The following is a 25,805-nucleotide window of genomic DNA, read 5'->3' as shown; positions in this document are numbered from 1 at the left end:
ATGGTTACAATCTGTAAATTGATAAGGAATGATACATAGTTATTAGGACCATTTAAACGCGCAATAAACTTAACATTGCTAAGTAATGAGATAACTTAAATTATATCAGAATTCCGTCATTAGTCGCCTTACACGAATATTAAGTAAAATTACTGATCAGTAATGACATTACTAACGCCTCTTATAAGGGTACCTATTGGTTAGTGGCGTTCCACTGCACAGTAACTATAGGGCGTAGGCTTCATAAGTCATTCGTCGTGTGTTCGAGCCCGATTAGGCAAGATTCTCAGTGCTCGTAGGTCTCTGGCACTAGCCATGGAATTGTTCAGTATACTGAGAAACGACTGCGAAGTCCGTTGAAATAGAAGGCGGATGTTCGCCAAAAAAAACCGTACTGTTAAAGCTACGCTTCTTATAATCCACTAGATAAGCATACGATTAAATATGAATAATTAGTAAAATAAAACATCTCAATGACCGAAGCAAAGTGAGCGCTTTCTGAACATTTGCCCTTTTTGTTGTATTCAACTAGGCTCTATGCAAATATTCGAATTACGTGCTCGATTTTTCAGCAATATTTGCAAATGGTTGAACAACTTATTAAATTATTCGTGCACCATATGCCGGCACGTGCAACGCAATGTAAGGAACCATCGGGTATCATCTTGAAGAATAACGGATGAGTAGGGAATAGTAGCAATAGTATACATTTTGTATAACAACAATTAGGCTATCGCCATTCGTGTGCTGCCTTGTTCAATTGTATCATACGTCCTAATTTAATTTAACGAACTCATACAAAAAATCTAATCAGTTCGATTACATAAATTTGTTTCAAAGGCTAAAAGTTTAAAAATTGGTTGACACTGGTTAAACATCAATGATAATTTGTAATTCAGAGTGGGAAGGTACTGAATAAACAAAACCGAATCGGCCAGCTTCATTTTGGAAATGCACAAGGTAAATATAGATCCAAATAGAATGGTGTAAGAAAAGGTATATATAAACGCTCTTGAGTTACAACGGTTTGCATACGATCCGGTGGGCAAACTGTGTAGTGATGTTAGAGGTGCAAGGTTATTTTGTTGCTTTTCTCCAGTACCTGGGTAGTAACTGTTCAACAGCAAGTTTGACAGTGAAATAAAGCTTCAGTTGTTATTTTCAGTGCTCACATACTTTTCGCGTGATTCCTACTGTACGGTTATCTATTATGATCGTCAAATGACAGATGCGGATAAAGAATGCGATCAATACTGTTTGATGCTTCAGGCAGTTGAGCTGGCTTTTGGCCAACTGAACGATGATCAACCTGCTGTGATGTGGATATCAGCTGAATCGGATACGGAAGAAATGCATCTTGAAAATGCAATTGAATATGGTTGTCAAGTGAGATTGTTTTTTTATGGAAAACCTACATTGTTTGCCATAAGTTTGAGTACGCTTGTTGAACTGGGAATGCAAAAAGAATCAATCGAAAAAATAGTTTTCTTCACATTGTTTGCTATATTGACATGAAGTTCAGTAGTTGATTGAGGTCTGTAGAAGAATAATTAAAATGTCTTTAAAAGTCTGTAAATGGTTGTACAAATCCCAGTTACACTAGAATATTACTTTAAGAGTAGCTTCGAAAAAGAATACTCTTGTGAAGGAATCGCTCGTATTTCAATACAATCATTCTAGTGCAATTTTGCTAAAAACTATTGCTCTTTTAAAAGTCTGTTGTCTGTACATCTGGCATCGCTGGTTAAACTTGAATTCTAGCTAAACATGTCAAATGTTCCTAAGTGAAAATGTCAGTTTCTCTTTGTTTACGTTCTCTTTCGCTAATAACTCGTCCGTTTATACGTTTGTTCATTAACTCTTAGCATAATATGCTAGTCGAAATCAGCGTTTTTCGATATATCCTAAAACAATATTGAAAAGTTTTATGCTGACGCCGTAATAATCGAAAGAGAAAGTAAACAAAGGGAAGCTCTAATTTGCACTTAGGACCATTTAACATGTTTGTCGAGAATTATCTGCATACACATATTCTTATTCTTTTTTCTTTTTGCGTTAAGGGGGTCTTCTACTAGCGAGGCCTAAAATTGAGCACTTTATTGGGAATAAATTGTAAAGCCTCTACTTAATGGATTTAGAAACCTATTTTTTTTATTATTAAGATATATGAAAAATCTCTCATGACTTTGAAACTTCATTGATGACATTGACGTTGAAACTGCATGGGTCCCGCTTAGGTAAAGTTGTGGCAAATTAGGTAATCTGTAATCTCCTTTTTATAATCATAATGACGTTGGCTGTGTTTGGGGGGTTATTGAGGGTTATGTAAAAGTTATGTAACGATTTCTGAAAATTTCCATTATTTAGGTTATTTTTTGGCCTATCAGGGGCCATAAAAATGGAACAAATTGACATTTCACAAATCTCTCTCGAGGAAACATAGCGGTATGTTTTCTGATCATTTGGAGAAAAAATGATTGAAATCGGACCAGTACGTGTACTTGAAAAATCTTACTGGGCCGCTTAAAAAGCACGACTTTCGAGAAAATGCGTTTAAAGATAAGATACGGTGTATAACTGGATAGTAGTAACTTACTAGATAATCTACTGTAGCGGGTCCGCAGAGCTCAGCTTCCTCATCACGAAAATGTTCTTGGCTTTGCACATTTTGCTCTTTCTGTTGAATTCGGGACTGTTTTGCCGCGGCACCCACTTTGCGTTCAGAACGAGTTATACGTTTACTGTCGAGTCGAGTGGTACATGTTTCATTTTCAGTCCCCAAGTGAATGTGTTTTGGCGCTAAGGAACAGATTCCATTATTCAGAGACCCATTGATGTTTTGCGCACAGAGAACAGACATCCATGATCGAACAAAAATATTTAAAAAACGTGTGTAAACATTTGAATTAATGTACGATAAACACTAGCGCCGCCATACCAACCTATCCCAACTATCCGTCAAATCCAGTATGGAATCTTGCTCAAAGAAAACTCTATCGGTTGATGCATTTGAGCTGAAATTCATGCTGGAAGTCCGAACCGGTTCCGGACTAGTTTGACTGGGTAGAGGAATAACCGCTGTCAATTCTGTCGAACTCAGTCACAAAAAAACATGTCGACAGTAGCGCACCTGGTTTGAATATCCCAACTATATTCGAAACCGTTAGATTTTACACAATTTGAATGCTGAAGATGAACGTCTGTTCTCTGTGTTTTGGGTGTGAGCTCCTAAGCATCTTTCTAATAAATCATTAGATGATAGACTTTCGTAGATCCTGAAATGTTCGAAAGTTTCGAAAGTTCCTTTTACTTCGGCCTGATGCGACTTGCACCAACTGTCCTCGCCGGGTGTACACTTTGGGTGTTGGGAATTTTTGGTCGATGACGAGCAGTGTTTGAGAGAGGCCCAGGTTGTATTTCGCATTTGTTATACAGAATTTGAGTTTTTCCGAATCGGCAACCCACAGCATTTTGTTAGCTGCCCGATGGATTTGTCCGTCAACGTTTGTTTTATTTCTTTAGTTTTCGTAATCTCGTTCCCATACGCTTCTCAACAAGTCCGATGCATCCTTTCTTCCATGCGATAATCTCGTCCCCCCAAAAGAACAAGAAGCCATTCTTAGACGCTCACATATACATAAACCGTCAAGAATGGACCGGTGAATTCTTTCAAACAATGATTTTCCATAGACAAGCGTCATCGTGGTGCGCCGCGCTTAGTATCTCAGAAACGGCCGGTGATGGGTGCCCAGAAACATACCAAGAAATATGATTTTCACCAAATCCTTTCTGTAGCGTATTCTCAGATACTGAAAGATAAAGAAAAAAAAATCGATTTTTTGAAACCGTGAGAGTAGAAGACCCCCTTAATATAAATGTTACTTCTATTTGCAAGGCTAGATCACTGATTACCAATCAATGATTCTTTGATTATATTGTTTACTATCGACAGTTCCGGAACATTCGGGCTCTGATCGTATATCTATACCTTTTATTCAAAACGACATATCTACAATAAGTGACTCTCTTTGTTTACTTTCTCTTCTGTTAATAATTCGGTCGCTTTAACATTTACCCCTCAACTCTTTGCATAATATGCTAGTCAAAACCACCATCTTTCGATCTGTACTGTAAAATAAGTGAAAAGTGATATAGTGACGCCGTAAAAATCGAAACAGAAAGTAAACAAAGAGAGTCACTCATTGTAGATATGCCTTTTTGAAAAAAAAAAAACGCTCAAGATTTTAGAATTAATATCGCATCAGTTCTTGGATGATGTGTTACATAACGATGCACAGTGGGACGAGCCCGGACTTAAGTCCATATATGAAGGTTATGCGATATTCTCACTAGTATTTTTCTCGTATCAGCTGAGCCATCAGAGACATTTTCGCGAGATTTTAGGTGATTTGAATGCAAAATGAATTTTCGACAGCTTTTTGAAGGGCATAACTCAAGTGTTTTTTGCATTATTTGACCATAGGAACTATATACGGTTATTCTCGTTTTTCAAAGAAACGGTTGATTTTATGAATTGCATTACTTCACCAAAATTATCCGTGTGATAAAATTACATCGTAAAATCGCCAAAAATAAGTCACTAGTTGGTTTAGTTAGTGTTTAGATAACTGTTTGTCATGATTTTTTATTGAATTCGAACTTCTAAAGCGATAACAACAACGACGCCCGTGAATGCCCGCGATCACACTATGCTCATTCGAAAGCTTTTCATTTTCTCTTTAAAATGAGCCTATGCTAGTTTTGCGAAAACTTGCGATAAGCAGTCAAAATTTGAAAAAACTGTGAATGGAGACGCATGGTTATTACTGATATTTAATTTGAATATTCACTTTATGACTAGAATAATGACACTAATTTATGCACAACTTTCAAATAGCATTTAGAGCATGATCTACAAGGGTTTTACTAGTGATCAAGAGTAAGGAGCCGAATGGGAAGTATGGTTTTTAAGTGGTAAAGGAATTAAGAATGTTTAAAATTCAGTAAATATTTTCAACCATCTGAAACGTGTCATAAAATGTTTCATGAACTATTTTTGCTAACTTACGCAATAACTGTCAAATTGAGTGAACACAGTTGAGCTCTAGTCATTTGGTGAGACTATTTTTTCCGACTTTGCATAGCACTGATATAGCTTAAGGGTATGCGATATTATCTAAATAAAATAAGACCATTTTTAAATGAACCATACACGCGAAAAACGGATTTTGGATTTATTTTAATTTAAGGTATAAAATAAGCAATCTAAGGAACTTAAAACACACCTGCGAAAACAAAATAGTCAATCATCTTGTTGATTAGTGAATGTAAATTAATATTCCACTAAGACGCTCAAAATGTTTGTTTTGAAAATGAAAAAAATGTAGTTTTCATACCAAGTAACCCACTAATGAATTAAACGTTCCAAAATAAGACAATCACATCTTATTTGATCCTTAAAAATAATATAGTCATTTTTAAAGCCCCATAATGAGATGTCAATCAATTCGTTTCAATACCGAAAATAAATTTCAAAATTACAATTGAAAGAAATCTTTATAAAAGACAAAATATTTACTTTTGAGCCACTCTAATAAGTAGTAAAGTTAATTTCTATTTTCTATAACCAACATAGGAATTCAGCGCACAAAAATGTCTTTAAAAAAAATTTGAACCTTCACAACAAAATAATAATTTTTGAGCCACCCTAATGTATAATGAATTTTTTTTGCAAATGTTAATATAAAAAACGATTTAGCACACAAAAATTAATATACACAAATTTTAAGAATGATTTAGGAAAAAAAAATATTTTTGAGACACCCTAATGAATAGTAAATGTTCATTTTTGAAATGTTTTAATATCGAAAACGAATTCAGCGTACCAAAATTACATAAAAACGTCCTATATGAACCGATACGGAAAAGTTTGGACTTTAGTCCACCTTTTGTTCTAAATCGTGCCACTGTGCGATGCAACAAGGCTCTACGGTAGAAGCGACTCTATTGCTGGTATCGCAGGGTCGGCTAGCTACCGGGTAATCTAGAGCAACGCGAATCAAGAACAAAGATCTAAGAACATTCACTTTTCTTATCACAGTTTTTATTCAGGTGTATTTGTGTCGTGTGGATGTGGGGTGTAATTTACATTTGTTCTAATGTGGCTTGTGCACTACTGCTATCACTCAACGTACCGTACTTTTGCTGCTTCTGTTGATGTGCGTCGCGACGCTGACGATGCCGACGAGCGAGATCCCCTCGCAGACGTCAGGGAAACTGGCCGGATGAAGGCCCCGGTACGATGGTGGTCCAGATGGCAGATGGACGGACCAGCGGGCGTTGCTGGTTTGGCTGTAGGCAGGCGTCTTCCCTCTTTGGCGAGCATCGGTGCACGTGACCGCGGCTAACTGCAATGGCCAACACCGAGAGGGGACCCTCCTTTGCGATTAGGGCCTTTGCCCGAGGGTGTGATACGATGGCGCGCAGCGCCGGATGACGTATTGTAATCCTTTACGAGTTAGGCGCGGAATACTCCCGGATTCGCGGGCCAAACCGTGTGCTGGACAATTTGAAGTTGCGCTAAGAGGTCCTGGTGAAGATATTTACAACACAAGGTTGCTAAAGAATATGATCGCTTCGACGTTGTAATATACTAAATTACCTGAACGATCGTAACACTTTTTTACAACTATCTTCAAGCCCCAAAGGGGGGGGGGGGGGGGGCTATGCACTTAACCAGTTAAATCAAACTTCAGCACACGGACGCCTGATACTGAAAGAGACCAGAGTTATGCGCTACTGGTCCTTTTATATAATTTGGAGGTGCATTTCCCTCCAATTTTTACCCGAAAACCACTTTTAAAATTCAGTATCCGCGTCTCCAGACTGGGTGGTTGTCCTTCCCACGGATATGGACTGACAGCTTACAGCGGTACGCACCCTTCGCTACCCTGCTTACTGTTGTTGTTGTGTATTTAGTACAAGTACGATGAAGGTTCTATAAACCACAAATATTATTTACAACAAAAATCTAAACGATGAAACCAACGGTTACAGATGACTGAACCGATTTCCATAAACCAAGTCTCAAATAGAGGGTATAATATGCGGTTGGATGTTGCATCCTTCATCAACCTCTCCACCCCGCTCCCCTTACACCATTCTTCCATGCATCATACCACAGTATGGTCAGACTGCATATTCCCATATAAACTTGCACCATCAAGATGTCCAAATGATGCAATAATATTAAAATGGATGTAACATTACTTGGATTAGCAGTCCAATATCACTAAAGACCAATCGAAGCAGCTTTGACCATATTGGCCACCTATTGCAGTTCTTGATACCCTCGGCGACCTCCTAAGTTCCTAAGATAATGTCACAGCAGCTATCAGCAAATTCTTGACTGATTCTAAGGTTGGACAGAGAAAGGGTAAAATTCGCAAACGAAAAAAGCAGTTTTTTTCACACCGTATGTCAGATCTTCATAAAAATCAATCAGCAGTACTGTAACAACATTCTACATACGATGATTGATTTTTATGAAGATCTGACATACGGTGTGGAAAAAACTGCTTTTTTCGTTTGAGAATTTTGCGCATTCTCTGTCCAACCTTAAGAAGCTTACTTCCAATTGATAAATACAATACTCCCATTGACTGCTATTGAATTTCATCCAGATCTGACTTTTGGTTTCGGAGTTACAGGTTATTTACTACGGTAACATAGGAATTTTCCATATAAACCGGTACAATCGTAATATTTCGAAGGTTAAAAATCTATAAGAATAGACATCAAATTACTTCGATTTGCAGGTCTAAATCACATGTGGACTATTAAGGATTTTCGGAAAATATTGTCCACCATTCTTATTCTGGACGCGCCGGCCATTAAAGTCACTTCGGTTATTCGGTGATGACAACCCATTTTCACCAACAAAGACCCTCTTAGACCATCCTCACACCCCCTTTGCACTTATAACTCCTACCTCCCACTGCATTCCAAAATATGTTAACACAAAGACAACGTTTAATTCATTCTGACTTATCTACTTAAATATTATATTTTTTGTTCCAAGTGTGTGAATTTTAGCATGAAAAATCTTTAAAAAAAAAACTAGCACTTAGTTTTGTAAAGCTTGAAACGAAAAACAAAATTGTTCAATTAATGTTAATAAACTAAAGATTTTTTCATCAAGTGTATTTAACATTTTGGCCAATTCTTTGTGAAGTATATGAAACGCGTGTTTTTCCAGTCGTACATTGTTATTAGCCAGAGGGTGATGGAATTTCTACAAACAAAATTAACTGTGAAAGAGAGGACGTTGCAAAGAATACGCGACAGGAATTTTCTAATATATTCCGAAAACAAAGCACTACTCGACAACAGCTCCATAACAACAACAGCATTAAAATGTAATCGTATATTCAAAGCTCCATGGTTTCTGGATAGAAGTCGAGTTCTAATACACATTTACTTTTCCGTTTACAGTTTTTCCCAACCTCTGGTTTTTAGTTCCGTCCAGTAACACCAGCTATGATTTTTATACCCAACAAAACTGGAACGAGGTACCGTCGAAGATTATACTAGCGGACAGTTACGACATAGTCGAACGGAAGTTTACCGGTGATGGAAATCTGTATTTGGACAAGCTGTTCGATCTACAAGGTACAACGATTAACATGGGCGTTACCGACTACGCACCTTACTGTGTGACAAAAAATGTTGGCGCCAACCAAGGTAACGCCGATGCCTTTAATTCAAGTGTGCCCAAAGAACTTTTCATCGACGGACTCGAAGGATCGTTGATAGTGGAGTTTTGCAAAAATCGAAACTGTAACATCAAACTGTGGCCATGTAGGTAAATGTCTGATACAACTAATGTGACGATAAGTGTTCTTTTCTTTTAGACGGTCCCAGTGATTGGGGAGAAATTTACCCCAACGGATCCGGTTACGGCGAAATTTATTCCACTTACACGAAACAAACCGAATTTTCGATTTGTTGTCTGTATTATACTTGGTATTAACGACAGCTTTTATTGTACGATGAATTGATTTTTACGAACTTTCTCAGGTTCCGTTCGATGCTGGATGCAAGTCAGTATATTGCGAAATCCACTATAACCGTACTAGTTCCAGGAGCAAAACTGCTTCCGACAACTCTAACTCTCACGTACCCTTTCTCAAAAATTGTATGGTTTTCAATCTTTCTTATGTTGGTGATAATGACCGTCGTTCATCATATGATAACAACCATTAACCTGAAGCAAAGCTTCAACAGAGATACACCTCAGCCACCGATTGAAAAGTCTATTTTCGACATGATCTCAATCTATTTAGATCAAGGAATATTTCCAAAGTAAAACATTTGTTTATTTGATATAGTGTGTGGAATTCTTTATAAGCAAGTAAACTTGAATAAAAGATGTTCCTTTTAATTCCGCTACCACAGTGACAATGGAACAGGAAGGAATGTCTTATCCATGATTATCTTACTAACATCAATTGATTTCAGCTCTGCGTCCTCATCCTACCGAGTGCTGATTTCCTTCATACTTTTATCTGGAGTCGTTCTAAGCAATTCCTATGCTAGCGGTTTAGCAAGCGTTCTAACTATACCAAGATATGGAAAATCAATCGAAAACATACATGACTTTGTGGAATCATCTTACCGATGGGCCGCCCCGGCTTGGGCGTGGGTTCTTTCCTTATACGCGGCTGACACGGTAACTGCCTTATTCATACCTTTCTTGAAGACGTATTTCTTGAATCTAATTATTAAATATCTAGTCTGTATGTGTTATTAAACTAATGGATCTTTTGTTACAGTACGACATCCGTCAAGTGGTGAACAGGTTTGATATGATTCCGGATGAAGACGAAATATTTCGCCGAACGCAGGCTGGTGACTACGGAGTTGGTGTAGAGTTGTTGAACGGTGGCAACTATGCTTATGGGGCGTCTGTCCGAGAGGAAAATGTTCACCTATTCGATATTATGAAAGAAGAATTGTATTTTTCCTACACAATCGCATACTCACAACGGGGGTGGCCATTGATGGAATATTTCAACAAGTTCAACCTGGAAGCAGTGCAGCATGGATTCATCATATACTGGGAAGGACAAACGATTCGTAAGTATATGAGTAACCGTATGGAGCATGCTTTGGCCCTCGTTTCTGAAGGTCATAATGATAAAGAAGAGATAAAGCCACTGTCAGTACAGCATATCCTAGGCCCGTCGTTTGTATTGCTGGTCGGTTTGACTGCAGCGACCGTAATGTTTATCTGTGAGCTGATGTGGAAAGCCTTACATGTTAGTATTGGGCAATTGCTACGAAAAGCTAAGCTAGGCATTTATGGAAAAGAATAATTCAAATCATTGTTAAAAGTTTCTTGTATTTCAACTCATATCTCTATACTTAAAAACGCACTCACTGTTTGAAATAAATATAGCGAAAACACAATGCACTTTTTCTGCTATTCTTTTGAAGGTTGCCTAGGATACATTTTATAAATTTAGATTTTAGAAGTTTTAACCGTAGGGTCATTCGGTTACTTTTTTCGGGTTAGAAAAATGTCTAACCCTATGTGCGGGATTGGGAATCGAACCCAAGTGAGCTGCGTACAAGGCCATCGCTTTACCAACTACGCTATGCCCACCCCTACTGGAATACAATTGTTAATGTTTGCCTTTAATATACCTTTCAGTGTGGCTCAGCATATGCACTATTTTGACCGCAAGATCATATTTCTTTGCTATACTGAGATTTAAACTCTAATACAAAGATAAATATATAATGCGCATTACTTACACACTAACTCACCTATCAGTCTAAGGCCGTGATGTCCTTTGCTGTATCAAGAAGATGTCTCCAGTTCACTTCTTCCATGCATGTTTGTAGCTAGCATTGGTGCAAATTTTCATTCTTAAATGCCAACTTTCAGCTCAATCAAACCCAACCATGATTGAAATTCAAAGCCTCCCTTAATCATTCACTTTCAAGTTGGCGGGACCAAACCGTATGTTGTCATCTGCTCTGTAGAGGCCAGTTTAGGTTAAATGTTAACATATTTTGCGTTTTCAAGCTTACATGCCATTTAGCACATATCGAGTAAAACGATTTTTTACGTTTGATATTGAATACCTTGAAAGTTATAAAGGATAGAAATAGTTCATCGAAGACAATTTATGTTTCTATCTATTGAGAGTTTTCGCTGAAATTTAAACAAAAGTCGCACTCACACATGTCATAAGTGTGTATTGATGACCAAATTTGTATGACGTGTCATAATAATTATTGAGCTTGGAAAATTTTCTATAAAAATAAACCATCAAATTTTAACTTTTATTCATATCTTCGGCTTAATTTGGTTTATAAACAATTTGTGTATTTTAAAGAAAATTGGTCAAGGAATCTAGAAAAAAATGGTATTCGTTTGTTACAGTGTTGCCAAACATGCAATATTTTCAGTTAAAAACGAAATTTGTTTTTTTCGCGCAAAACATATATTTTCCAAAGAGAATAGTGAAAGAGACGCAGAGTGAAAATCAGTCAAAACGGCAACACTCCCTTTACGATGATTTCAACACTAGAATTTGGCAACCGTTTCCAAAGGCAGCACTTTAAATGACTCCTATTATATTTTGAAAACAAACCTTTTGTCGATCGTTGGATTTGTTTATCAAACGATGTGCATTTTGAAACAAAGAGATGAAATAATTCTAAAGCTTGTTTTTACTCATACATAGACTCTAGAATGCACCTTACAATCACGATTGCACTAAATTCTGACGAAAATTCATTTTTTACCGCTTTGAATTTGGTAGATCTTGCAAATTAGAATACTTTGCATGAAAGGGCAAACTGTTGGCAACATCTCTGAATTTTATGAAAATGTTTCATACTTTGTCTTTATTTCTAGAGACAAAAATATGTGACGCGGAAAAGCCGCCAACTTACCCCAGCCCCGGGGTAAGTTTGTGGTATGTGTGGGGTAAGATGGCGGAATGCCAAAAAATAAGCAATCAAATGGAAATTCGATTACATCAGTGGTCCTTTTGAAATGTTCCGATTGTCTTTTCAATAAAACTGTTTATTATTCGACACTTTTCATTATATTTCAGTCTCAATACCCCGTCATTTTGACTTTGACGCGTACTCCATATTCAAAAGCAAATTTTTGTAATTCTTCAGGCGATTGGCCGAAATAATTGCCCCCTGCATTGACGAGAGACACAAGAAAAGTTTCTCTTACTTTGGAGTGAATTCCAGAAATGAAAATATTTGATGACTATTTTTGCACCGCCAACTTACCCCAACCGCACTTTTTCTAAAAAAGGATTTAAAAATTTGCTTTTGTGTATGGATAGGTGTAATATTTAAACGTATACTGAAAGCTCTTTTCACGCTCTATCGAAAAATATAATCATTCGGGGAATATATTAAAAAGCACCTTAAATAACACAAAATATTTAAAATTAAGAAAATTTACAAAGTATGCTCAAAAACACAATATTGTCCACAGCTTCTACAAAACAAAATGTTTTACAACAAAAACACATTGGATTATGCGTTTCACATTACTTGAGATTCACAACGAGAGACAACGCTTTATGTCTAATAGAAACGGAGAAAAGGGGATTCCGCCAACTTACGCCAACCGCCAACTAGCCCAGGGCTCCCCTAACTTGAGCAAATCCTAGGATACTGTGATTTGAAGCAAAAAAATCCCAATTTCTCATCACGTTTCTCACTATATTTCAGTAACCAAGCAGAATTTCAAAATTTAGCTTACGTTTAAGGCACACTAATAGAACTACGATTCCATTGTAATAAAATACTAAAACTAGCTCAAAACGTCTGGAAAGCTGAAACGCGTATCACAGTTTCCTTACATAAAGAATTATCTTTTGTTATATGTTTCTCTTTTCTTCCCTTTGACGCGAGATCCCTTTTTAAATCCGTATACCTAAACAAAGGGAGAAATAGGAACTAGTTTCAAACGTGGGTACACTTTTGTCGACTCTACTCTACTTGTATTCTTCTTGAAGATCTACTTGTATTCTTGATATAAATCGTACTGTAGATAACTTTTTAGTTGACAGGTCATTTGTCGAACACGAATTCAACAGTTATCAGCAGGGGCGGCGAAACATTTTACGCCCGAGTGGGTAGAAAGCGTAGGATGAGGGGTCCTTTAGTAATGATTTTTTTCCCTTTTCGCAATGCATACTCTTACATTACATTCACATTAAGTCACGTTCGTTTATGCAATTGGAATTGTGGTACATCGATATTTTCAAATGTGTGTAGTGCGAGATTATTTTCGAGTGGGTAGTACTACCCATACTACCCACGCTTTCCGCCGGCCCTGGTTATCAGACTGTTGATGAGCGTGCATCCAAAAATAATATATTTGTTATTGTCCGGTATTTCCTCGGGTGTTTCAATGCACGATAAGAAAATTCTATAGTCGTACTTAGCTCCATAGCATTTATCCTTATAATTTTGGAAATATAATATATAGGGGAACCCGAGGCTATTCGAACCTACTTAAGCAAATCGCCCTTTTAGGTGGATAGATGTGAAAAAAGTTACCGATCAAAAGTCCTAATTGTTAGTTTGAAACCTCAGCTACATTTTGGTGCCAACAATAGGGGCACTCGATTCGAGTTTTCGTTGCGCTCAAACACGAGAATTTCTCCGTTTTCAGCGTATTTGTGTTATTATAGGGGAGAGTGGGGGTACATGAACCACGGGGATAGGTGAACCACTAAGGATATTACGTCACATTCTACCAATTTTAGTGCAAATATTATGCGATTGAAGGTGCTATAACCTAGGCTTATTAGCCAGGGCAATATGTAAATACCTCTGTCCCATCCCAAAGAACCAAAGGAGTGACATTAAACTTCTTAGCAAAGTCACTCCCAACGATTTACTATATCCCCTCCAAACTGAAACGGTCGGTACGGTTGTCCTCGCTTCTTCCTCCTTTAAGATTCAAAGCAAATCGTTAATTAAATTATTCATTAAATGAATAATTTAATTGCCGTCTATTTTTGAAACATCTTCAAACCCAACTCTCCACAGTAGGTCTGGCCGTTTTAATATTTGCGACATATGTAAAATATGCTTCAGATATTAATATTAACAAGAAAAACACTACAGAATAACTGCAGTGGTTTTCAGGATGCTTTTCAATACTGGCTGTGTAAGGGTTAGAGTAGAATAGAAAAGAAACCTTGTGCGTTTTGGTAACTCTGTTGGTAAACTAACTTTACACGTATTTGCGATAGTGTCAAGTGTTTGTTGTCGCTTTTACAGATAATCAATGTAATTGTAGATTAAAAGTTGTCTCAATTGAGACCTGACGTTTTTTTGGAAAAAGTTTGTGGTATCCCGGTTGAAAAGGTTTGTGGTTTTACGTAAATTAAGAGTGGCTTTGAATGCATGTGTTCGATACATCTACAATCTTTCTAGATTTTCTAGAGTAGCCCATCTTCATCACCACCTTATTGGCTGCCCATTTCATCAATTTTATAATTTACGGTCCAATCTAACATTATATCGCATTATCCAGTCTAAGCGGCCTGAATACCTGTATTCAAAATTAATACCTCTTCGTAATCCTCGTACACTAAATTTTTCATTACCACTTAATTATACGGCTTATTACAACCAATTAATATTTGTAAGAGGTGTTGTTTGTTGGAATAACCTACCATTTTCAATTAAATCTTGTACTTCTAAGTTAGCCTTTAGGCGAGAATTATTACGTGAACTCAACAACACGGACTAAATTTTAAATATTTGAGAGCATAGAATTAGAGATTAAAATTAGTTTTGAAATGTCGTTATAATTATAAATACTGAATTTAAGCAAAGTGTTAAAAAGCATTAAAAAAGGCAACTGCCTTACGTTACATGGTTGAATAAACAAATCAAATCCCTTCTGTGAGACTAAACATCATAAAGCTTTTCGTTATTGGAAGTAGGTGCAAATATGTTATTTATATGAAGAAATTTGCAAAAGTAAATATTTCCTGTCAGCTCAACATTAATTCAAATTAGTTTATGGCATGTGGGGATACATGAACAGATTTTTACGAGGATATATGAACCACTTTTAGGTTAGGATTTCTGAAATTTCTTGTTAAGGGTTGTCAAAATAATGTGCAACTATAAACGCTACACGCAAACAGACTTAACTATGAGTGTAGCTATGAAGGTTGCGCTAATTTACAATCTTGAGAAGAGACATAGAGCACGTCGAACAGGTAAAATACACAATATTTCGTACCCTACTTTAAGACATTACGTCGTCCTTTGTTTGAATTAGCTCTTTCAAAAAGGCCAAGAATAACAAATCATATAGTAAATTTGACAAATTAAATATCAAATGTTTCTCTATGATGGAATAGTTCTCGACAAACATATGATTACGGCCTAAAAGCCAACTGTCAAAATCCACTTTGAATGGAAATTCCAGACAAACCGTTACTAGTCGAACACAGTTCACTACAGTTTATGAAAGAGAAAACTTTTCTCTTTCGTTTACTACCAACATCTGTGATTGGCGTGTAACGGTTTGTCCGGAATTTCCATTCAACGTGGATTGTGACAGTTGGCTTTTAGGCCGTAATCATATGTTTGTCGAGAGTTCTTCTACTCTATTAACTTAATTTATTTTTAATACATTTATTGAATAAAATTAGCTCATAACTTCTAAAGAACTGCAGGAAACAGTTTTAAGTATCAACCGAGATAGATGGAACAAAAATATGCATGGACGCTATAATACCGTGATGAATCACTGATGACCACATGAAATATGGATGTACTCAGTAAAGAAATACGTTTCTACGTATCTTTCTTGGATGACTCGCTATAGCAAAGCTGATGAATAGATGCATCTTGAAAGATGATCCGAAAAGCATATGCCTTAAGGCTTCTGTACATTTTGGAAATTTGACCAAGAAAATTGAGCCGGGGTTGTCTGCCAGATTTCGATCACGGGAAAATTTATGCCGAGATCTCTCCACCTGTCAAAAAAAACTTCTGCAGATTCCAAAAATACCAGATGTTTCAGAACAGCAAAGATTTTCAAGCGTAATAAAAACAATAATTTTGTCGAAAACAGTTCAAGTTGAATTGTTTCCGGCTGGATGATTTATTGTGAAGAAATGGAAAATAAATAACTTGTAAGTTGGAGCTGATTGCTCATGTAAAGCGGAATCCGAATATTTTGATACGGGACTGGGCCAGAAAACTAAAATCACATTTTTTTCATTAAATGTCCTAATGGTTCCATTTCGCCTATTTTTTCCCAGGAATGAAACTTTTCTAATGTGATTCCCAAGCGCATTTTACACTAAAAATAGTAAATTAAATAAGAATGTATTGTTAAATGGAGTTAATATGTACAATTTATTGATAAATACGTGAAATCGAGACTATATCTCAGAAAATTTGATGTTTCTGAATTTTGTTGGCAACGAATCTATTCTTATATTGTTCCTAAGGATTTCCCACGTTCAATAAGGTACAGTTTATTAAAACTGAATGATGAATAATAGAGATATATGCACGAGAAAATGATTAAATTTAATATGAATGATAAAAGGCCCTCTAACCCCCACTTGTCGTATTCGCACAAAGATCAAAAAGGTTCCGTTCGATTTCTGAGATTTTTTTACATAAGAAAAACTGCAAAGTATGTTTGATTTGCATCACGAAGTAGAAAAATTATTAAAAATTGTGGATTTTGGCGACAAAATGACCCAGTACCCCACTTTCCCGTATTTTTCGAGAAAAGGAAATATCTCCGTTCAAACATTAAGGTTATTTCCTTTGAAAAGAGATATGAATTGTAATTTTCTGAGTGGTTCTTCATTTAATATATTTTTTCTCCATATTTTCCCATAGTACCATAGTACACTAAGGTTTTTTTACACGGTTTTTGCACGGTTTTTTTACACGGCTTTTTTACACGATTTTCGCAATTAGTGCGTTTTTTTGCACGGTTTTCGCAATTAACACGGTTTTTCGCAAAAATATTCTAAGTCCTTTTAAAGGCAACAGACTTAGACGATTTCTCAACAAGTTTTTTGCACGGATTTCGCAAAAATGTTCTAAGTCCTTTTAAAGGCAAAAGACTTAGACGATTTTTAATCAAGTTTTTTTGCGCGGATTTTGCTTTTATTCAAAGACAAAAGATTTTTGAAAAAGTGGAAAAGGGTTCCTTCTAGCACGTCAACAATTTGGTTGCTTTTGGAACAGTATTAACGAGTAGACGCCGTGTCTGAGGCCATACTGAAAACCAAGATGGCGACTTCCGGTTCAATGAAATTCTCTAAACCCCATCAACATGGGTATTTCTGGAACGGGATTGATGAGTGGACGTCAGATATCGATGTTTAAGACCATTATGAAAACCAAGATGGCGAATTCCGTTTCAATGAAATTCTCTAAAACCCCATCAACATGGGTGTTTTTGGAACGGGATTGATGAGTAGACGTCAGATATCCATGTTTAAGACCATTTTGAAATCCAAGATGGCGACTTCCGGTTCAGTGGAATTCTCTAAAACTATCAATATGGGTATTTTTGGAACGGGATTGATGAGTGGATGCCAGATATAGATGTTTAAGGCTATTTTGAAAACCAAGATGACGACTTCCGGTTCAAAGAAATTCTCTAAATCGATGTCGATGTCTGTGGCCATTTTGAAAACCAAGTAGGTAACTTTCGCTTTGGCGGAATTCTTTAAAACTCAATCAATATGGTTAATTCTGGAATGGTTTTCATGAGTAGGTGCTAGAGATTGATGTTTGGCGCCGTTTTGAAATCCGAGATGGCGACATCCGATTTAGTGAAATTCTCAATAACTATTTACTTCAATGCAAATGAAAACTTTGAAATATCTACCTGTCTCATTCACGAATCGCATTCTCCCTTTGTCGCTGTTTAAGGGACTTGAAAGCACATGTGACCTTGTCTTCTTTTACTATTTCGAATTGCACGTATTTACATATTCTGTACAAAAATCAATTACTCGGGAATATGTGACCAAAAAGAAAACTTTGAATTCCAAAACAAATTGGACGTTCCAGGTTCCTGATGCCTAATTAAGGTTGATCAATGAAGTAGAATCACCAGATAATCTTAAAAGACGCCGTCAAGAAAGGAAGAACGAAAACGAAAAGATGAAAACAAAAAATAATGGAAACCCTAGAAAGTCCACTTTATATTATTTAGCTATTTTTCAGATAATGGGATTTTCCAAAACAATTCATAACTTTCTGATACAATGGTTCTCAAATTCGTACAATTCTATTTATTCATTTACTTTATTCAAAATGATTTTTAATTTCATTCTAAATAGTAAATTTTTTCAGTTTCTTCATTTCATGGAAGTCATTCGTATTGTTTATTTTATTCATTTTGAATATTTGAATAATTTAAGTGTATGATCATTGCGTGTTAATTATTTATTTCATTCAGCATTGTTATTAATTTTGTTCATTTGGGTTCATGTTAACTATTTTATTCGTTTCATTATTTGGATTCTTTCTGATCAGTTTATTTTTTTCGTGCATTTTATTTATGTCATTCATTTAACTTATTTTATTCACTGGTTTCATTCTATGCATTCTATTCGTTTTTATTCCAGTTCATACATGTTATTCAGTTTCTTCATTTTAATAATCTGACTATTTTTCAGTTTTATTGATTTCATCGAAATTATTTATTTGACACAATTTATTTTTTTCTATAAATTTATAACTTTTAAAACATCGCTTCATTTTATTTAATTCATTTTGTCCTGCATTTTACCAATTCTATTCGTTTTGTTTATTTGATTGCTTTGTTTTCATCTTATTCAATTCATTATTTTTTTGTTTTATTGATTTTATTCAATTCATTCATTCCAATCATTATATTCATTTTATCCATTTCATTTGTTTGATTCATTGTATTCACTGGATTCATTAAATTCATTCGATCCACTTGATTCATTTGATTTATTTGATTCATTTGAATCATTTGATTCATTTCATTCATTTGATTCATTTGGTGACATTTGATTCATTTGATTTATTTGATTCATTTGATTCATTTGATTCATTTGATTCATTTGATTCATTTGATTCATTTGATTCATTTGATTCATTTGATTCATTTGATTCATTTGATTCATTTGATTCATTTGATTCATTTGATTCATTTGATTCATTTGATTCATTTAGTTCATTTGATTCATTTGATTCATTTGATTCATTTGATTCATTTCATGATAATTTATTTTATTCAATTTGTTAGTTTGAGTCAATTTAATTTATTCTATTGGTTTTATAACTATTTTTAAATATTGCGTAATTTTCCATTTAATGAGCTAGTCTAATTTGATTTATGTATTTAATTAATTTTATATATAAATCTTTCCATTCATTTTATGAATTTGAAAGCCTTTTTTTCGTTTTTCGCTCCTTTTTTATTTTGTTCGTTTTATTGATTTTTGATAGTTTATTCAGTTTATTCGATGTTTTATTCGTGCAGACAAGAAACTGTTGTGTGCCTACTTCGCGTAAATTCTGCAAACTAATAAATGATCCAACAGTGATATGTGTAAGAAATGTCTCATCTCACTGCTAGGTGGATTAAGTTGGTTTTTCTTTTCTAAGCGCTGTTGGAGCGGTTCCAGTGGTGGTGGTTTTCGTAATAACCTTCGCCATTTTCAAATTTTTGTTACGTTTTGCTTGAATTTCTTTAGTGTTTATGTATAAAAGTAAGATTTCAGTCTTAATTTAGACCCAAGAATTTGACTTAATCAGACCGGGCTAAATCCATTAGAATTGATAAAATAATTATTATTTGGTTTAAGAAACAATGGTTTATGGGCCAGACATCGCCCTAATCCCATTTCGAAAATTCTCATAGGTTTTTTTTATTATTATCCACAAAATCGGAAATCGTCATCTTTGGTTTCAAAATGCCATCTGACTTCGATCTCTGGCATCTACGTGCCAATCCCGTTTCGAAAGCATTAGTGCTTTCTTAATTTTGATGTCTGACATCATTTTGAAAACTAAGATGGCACCTTTCGGTTAAGTGAAATTCTCTAAAACCCATTCAATATGGGTATTGACGGAACGGGCTTGATGAGTGTATAATAGAGATCAATGCCCGAAGATATTTTGTAATACATGATCACTACTTCCGGCATAGGAAAATTTTATATAGCTCAGACAATATGGAATGTTTTGGAACCGGATGACTAAGCAGTTTCCAGATGTCTACATCTGAAGCCATTTTAAGATCCAAGATTTCAACTTACCGAAAATACATATACACTAGGTTATTTTGGCGTCTAGGCGTTAATCCTGTTCTGAAAACACCCATATCCTTGAAGTGCCGACATCAATCTTCAAGATTCGTCTACATTGTTCAAAAATCTTCTAAGTTTTTTGTACATATTTAAAAAGACTTAGAGTGAATGCAGAAACCGTGGTATGTAATTGCGAAATCCGTGCAAACAAAATTCAAAAATCGTTCAAAGTCTTTTGTATTCAATGTAACGCAGTATTTTTTTACACGGTTTTTGAAATTACCGCGTTTTTGCACGGATTCCGGAATTACCGCGGTTTTTTTCACACGGTTTTCGGAATTAACACGGTTTTTTTTACACGGATTTCGCAATTAACGCGGTTTTTTTACACGGCACATATCCCCCGTGTAAAAAAAAACCTTAGTGTATTTCCAAAATTTTCTAGCGATGTGGGCATTTGATCCAATTACGCCAAAAATGGTAACCATTTTGATGAAACTTTTTACGTTTCATCTGTATGGGAAACTAAGTATTTTCCACAAGCAGACAAATAATTTTTATTAAAGAGTATTTTTTTAAAAGAGCGTAAGGGATGTTGCATGTATTTAATAAAAAATATATTGTTCGAAAGCCTTCATTTGTACCGCAAAACTATATGATAATCAGTTCCAGGGTTAAAAATCAAACAAAGTTTTTATTAAAAAGGCAATTACTAAAAAAACTTATTTTCTGAGTTTGTTTTGTTAGCACAATCCTGAAAATAGAGGAAAATGTAATTCTTTTATGAAGGAGCTGTCAGTAAAAACGTATTTCTGACCACAACTTTAATTATTTTCAAATTTCGAATTAATTTCCAAACATAAATCTAATTTTCTTTTAAAATATGGTACTAAATATCATTTCAAAACAAAATGATCTTAAGAATAATCTACCGAAATATTTAGATTTTCATCTAACAAAAATACACCCTTTTGATAAGTTATCCACGTTTCCCCATCAACTTCCAAATGTTTGAACATAAAAAAAATAATTTTAAATAAAATTTAAAGTATTATGAAGAAGATAATAATAAATGATTTTCGAACAAAAACTTTTCACATATTTTAATAATCTAGTCTATTTGCAACAACTTTAAATAATTTGCTTATTGAATATACTTCTCTTGATGAAACATTGTTCTACAAAAGGCAGCCGGTTTCTGTTCTACAACTTTGTGGAAGACACTTAATTTCTATCTCTCTCCGTTGAAAACTTAGTGTTGGCGCCCTCTATACGGTAACATGTGGAACTAAAATGTTCTAACCAAACTATGACTATTTTTTACTGTAGTTCTTCTGAATATGCTACTGAGCTAAACTTAACCGTTATTATCTTAATTATCTTTCTTATTTTCACTTAATTCACTTATAGCGACGAAAAGGCGAGCCAGTGGGTTATTACAAACAACCAATACAAACTTCAGGCACGTTTGTCCGGTAGCTAGACTTGTCCCATTTGCTTCAAATTTGGAGCAAGTACTCCTGGTGGGACTAGGAATCGACTCAAGGGTGGGCCGATAGGGATCATTTTTTTCTTGTCACTATAGTGTTGGTGTCCTATAGGTCAAATGACTCAATGGACCAGATCCTTAGTTGGTCCAATAAATGGGGGAATGCAAAGTTGAAACTACCTCATTATACATTATTCAGTACCGGATAACATGCAAATTGCATTGTGCTCAGGTTTTCTCAAAATTTGCTTTAGGAATTTATACTGTTTCTGTTGACATAGTAATACCGACAAAAGTGCATAAGAATTCGAACCATAATCAAATATGCGGAAACGAACTATAGAAAAAAGCATATACTCCGTCGCATCAATTATGATGTACCTACATATTAGTTTTTCTATCCTGTCTTGAAGTACATTTTGAATGAATACTGAATGCGGGTAAATACGTTAGTTCCAACCTCGAGCAATACAGGTTTATTTGAGAGTCAGTTTATATATAATGGATCATCGTTTCGGTATATTTCATTAGTTCTAACATTTCAGCGGAGCAATAATGATACAGGATCAAGCAGAACTAGTGGCATTCTTTCAGTACCTAGGTAAGAGTAATATTTACTTATGCACATACATACAACTGATATAATTTGCATATTGCGTAAACTTCAGTCCTGACGTACTTTTCGGGTGACAGTTATTGTACGGTTATCTACTATGATCGGAAATCATACGAATGCGACCAGTACTGCTCTGTATTGCTCGTAGTTGAACAAGCCTTGGCACAATTGAAGAATTCACAAATACCCGTTGTATGGATCGCTTCTGAATCAGACACTGAAGGAAAACATCTCACAAATGCAGTCGAAATAGGTTGTCAAGTAAGAATGATTTGGGATGGTAATATTCATCTATATAAACAAACATGGTTCTTTACAGTCATATTTAGTTGTAACGCGAAAAGTAATGGATTTTTTTAAACTAAAACTGACTCTGAAGGAGAAGACAATGCAAAAAGCACGCGACAGAAAGATTCTCATATATTCTGAAAACATTACATTTCTAGACAGTAGTTCGATTGCAAGCAACGCCTTAAAATGTAATCATCGTGTCTCGGACGCTCCGTTAAAGACAAGTGTAACTATATTTTTGTCATCTTCTAACAGTCTACCCCAATCTGTGGTTCATTGTTGGATCTGGCAATGACAAGTACGATTTCTATACTCAACACTACTGGAACGGTAGTCCGTCGGATATACGAATTGCAGACAGCTACGACATTGCCGAAAGTAAATTCATCGGCGGCGGAAACCTTTTCTACGACAAAATGTATGATCTGCACGGAACAACAGTCAACTTAGGAGTCACTGACTACGCACCTTACTGTATCACAACCAATGTTGGGGTTAACCAAGGAAACGTAGATGCTTACAATTCCAGTTTACCCAAGGAACTTTTCCTAGAAGGTTTTGAAGGGTCGTTAGTAGTTGAATTCTGCGAAATGCGAAACTGTAGCATTCGGCTGTGGCCATGTAAGTGAGTATTTGTTCCATGATTTTTTGCGATCTTTAGAAACTTTTCTTTCAGACGGTTCCAGTAACTGGGGAAACATTTTCCACAACGGATCCGGTTACGGGCTCATCTACTCCACATATATTAAAGAGACTGAGTTTGCGATCTGCAGTTTATATTACAACTGGTATACATTTTCAAAATGTCGACAGAATCAATTGTTTATGCGTAATAATTTTTAAGGCACTTTCAATTCCTTGACAGCAGTCAGTATATTGCAAAATCTTCTATAACCACACTGGTTCCAGGAGCAAAACTGCTTCCGACATCACTGACTCTCACCTACCCCTTTACGAATATTGTATGGTTTTCGATTTTTATTATGATGGTGATAATGACCGTGGTCCATCATATGATAACCAGCTTGAATCTGCAACACAGAGAGACATTCCAACCACCGATTGAAAAGTCGATTTTCGACATGATCTCAATCTATTTAGATCAAGGAATATTCCCAAAGTAAATTAGTCATGCAGTACACAAATCAAGTCACTACAAACCCTGTGTGCATTTTAGCTCTGTGTCCTCGTCGTACCGCGTGCTGCTATCATTCATCCTTTTATCTGGGGTAATTTTGAGCAATTCCTACTCCAGTGGTTTGGCTTGTGTGCTTACCATACCCAGATACGGAAAATCAATTGAAACCATACATGACCTGGCACAGTCGCCTTATCGATGGGGTGCTCCGGACTGGGCTTGGGTTTTTTCTCTCTTGGAAGTAGATTCGGTAAATCATGAAAGTTCAATTCAGTCGAGTTTAAGAATTAGCTATCTCTCTTTCAGGCCGACATACGTCAAGTGGTGGCCAAGTTCGATATGATTCCTGATGAGGAAAAGATCTACCAACGTACTCTGCCTGGGGATTTTGGCGTTGCCGTCGAAGTACTGAACGGCGGAAACTATGCCTATGGATCGTACGTGCGTGAGCAGAATGTCCACCGGTTCGATATCTTGAAGGAGGAATTATACTTTTCCTATTCAAGTGCCTACTCACAACGGGGATGGCCATTGATGGAATACTTCAATAAATTCAGTCTGGAAGCAATACAGCACGGATTCATCATATACTGGGAGAGACGGACGATTCGTAAATATATGGGTTACAGAATGGGACATGCACTGTCTCGGATGGCCGAAGGCCACAATGAGAAAGAGGAGCTTAAATCACTTTCTTTACAACATATAGTTGGTCCAATGTTTGTGATAGTAATTGGGTCTACAATAGCGATGGCGATGTTCATCTGTGAACTGATTTGGTATTCTTTATGTAAAAAGTATACACAAAAGATTCATTGCCCAGAATCATGACAACATGCAACTTTAAATGTTGTACCGAAACCTCTTCTCGCCCATGTTGTTTGAAAGCAACAAAGTTTTAAATATCTGTAACCTTTGATATATCCAACATTTGCTCACAAGGTATAGCCTTTTCTTTAAGCACTAAGTTTGTACTATCCGTAGAATTAAAATTTTTGCAATTAATCTGATTAAATTTCGCTGGAGCAGTGTGACCAGGAAAAGTTACAGTAAATGGTAAAAATATTTTTTAAATATCTTCTTGAGTTCAAATAAACCTATCAATTTAGATTGTTATCGATTACGTTTTCCATGCAATTGCACCATAGTAAATATTCTGTACATATTTTAGGAGAATCGCATTGAGCATCAAAAGATAAAAAAAATTGCAGCTTCTGACACTCCGAGAATTTTTGACCAAGTTTAAACGAATTTGTTTGATCTATTTTGACCAAGTTTTAACGAAACATACTTTTGGAACCCTATAATATTATATGAGCTGGAAAAAGATTGGCACGTATATGTTAATTCAAAGTATCCTTTACATTTCAATGCAAAAATCCCACTACGGCGACTTTTTTTGAAATAAAATTAATATAAAAAGTGTTAGTAGAATAACATAGCATAGCATAGCACGAACACCTGCACATATCGTATTGAGCACATCCATTGTCATAGGTATCAGATTTTGCCACGATATGCTTCAGCAATATTTCTTGCGGGTAAAGGTATTGTCTATTCCGAGATAATCTAAAATTTCGTCGAGTATATGGGATACATTGGAACGCGACCGAAACCAAAACAAACGTCAAAACGTTTTCTCACTCGCACTGATGCAAATTAGATAGGCGCGTAATTTAACGCATTTGTGGATTTAAGATAAGATTCGCAATAGTACTTTTCATAGTGTTGCACCAACTTTTACGTTGAGCCTCCTACCTTCGTACAATAGAGGTGCTGTAAGTTCTGTCGTTTCTCATTTGTAATGGGGGGAGAAGAGAGATATCAGTCTACTTGTTATGTAGTGTTTGCTTACATTCTAATTTTGCAAAAGACTGATGGAAGCCAAAAAATACGCCTACATCATCTAAGGTTGCTGCGATCCCCACCATT

General features: G+C 35.7%; 1 protein-coding gene across 1 annotated transcript; it reads left to right on the top strand.

Annotated features, from left to right (window-relative positions):
* The first annotated feature begins 1,049 nt into the window (after positions 1–1,049).
* Positions 1,050–25,257, top strand: LOC131687124 (uncharacterized). Its single transcript, XM_058971172.1, has 17 exons — positions 1,050–1,106; positions 1,166–1,386; positions 8,258–8,417; positions 8,494–8,859; positions 8,913–9,024; positions 9,079–9,363; positions 9,520–9,730; positions 9,834–10,356; positions 21,750–21,801; positions 22,374–22,429; positions 22,497–22,705; positions 22,764–22,923; positions 22,991–23,356; positions 23,412–23,523; positions 23,580–23,855; positions 23,913–24,123; positions 24,180–25,257. Exons 1-17 carry the CDS (start codon positions 1,061–1,063, stop codon positions 24,702–24,704), a joined length of 3,891 nt encoding a protein of 1,296 aa, XP_058827155.1. The 5' UTR covers positions 1,050–1,060; the 3' UTR covers positions 24,705–25,257.
* Positions 25,258–25,805: the final 548 nt, after the last annotated feature.

The sequence above is a fragment of the Topomyia yanbarensis genome, chromosome 3 (assembly GCF_030247195.1).
Source record: "Topomyia yanbarensis strain Yona2022 chromosome 3, ASM3024719v1, whole genome shotgun sequence".
Taxonomy (NCBI): Eukaryota; Metazoa; Arthropoda; class Insecta; order Diptera; family Culicidae; genus Topomyia; species Topomyia yanbarensis.
This window is presented reverse-complemented; position numbering and strand designations above follow the sequence as displayed.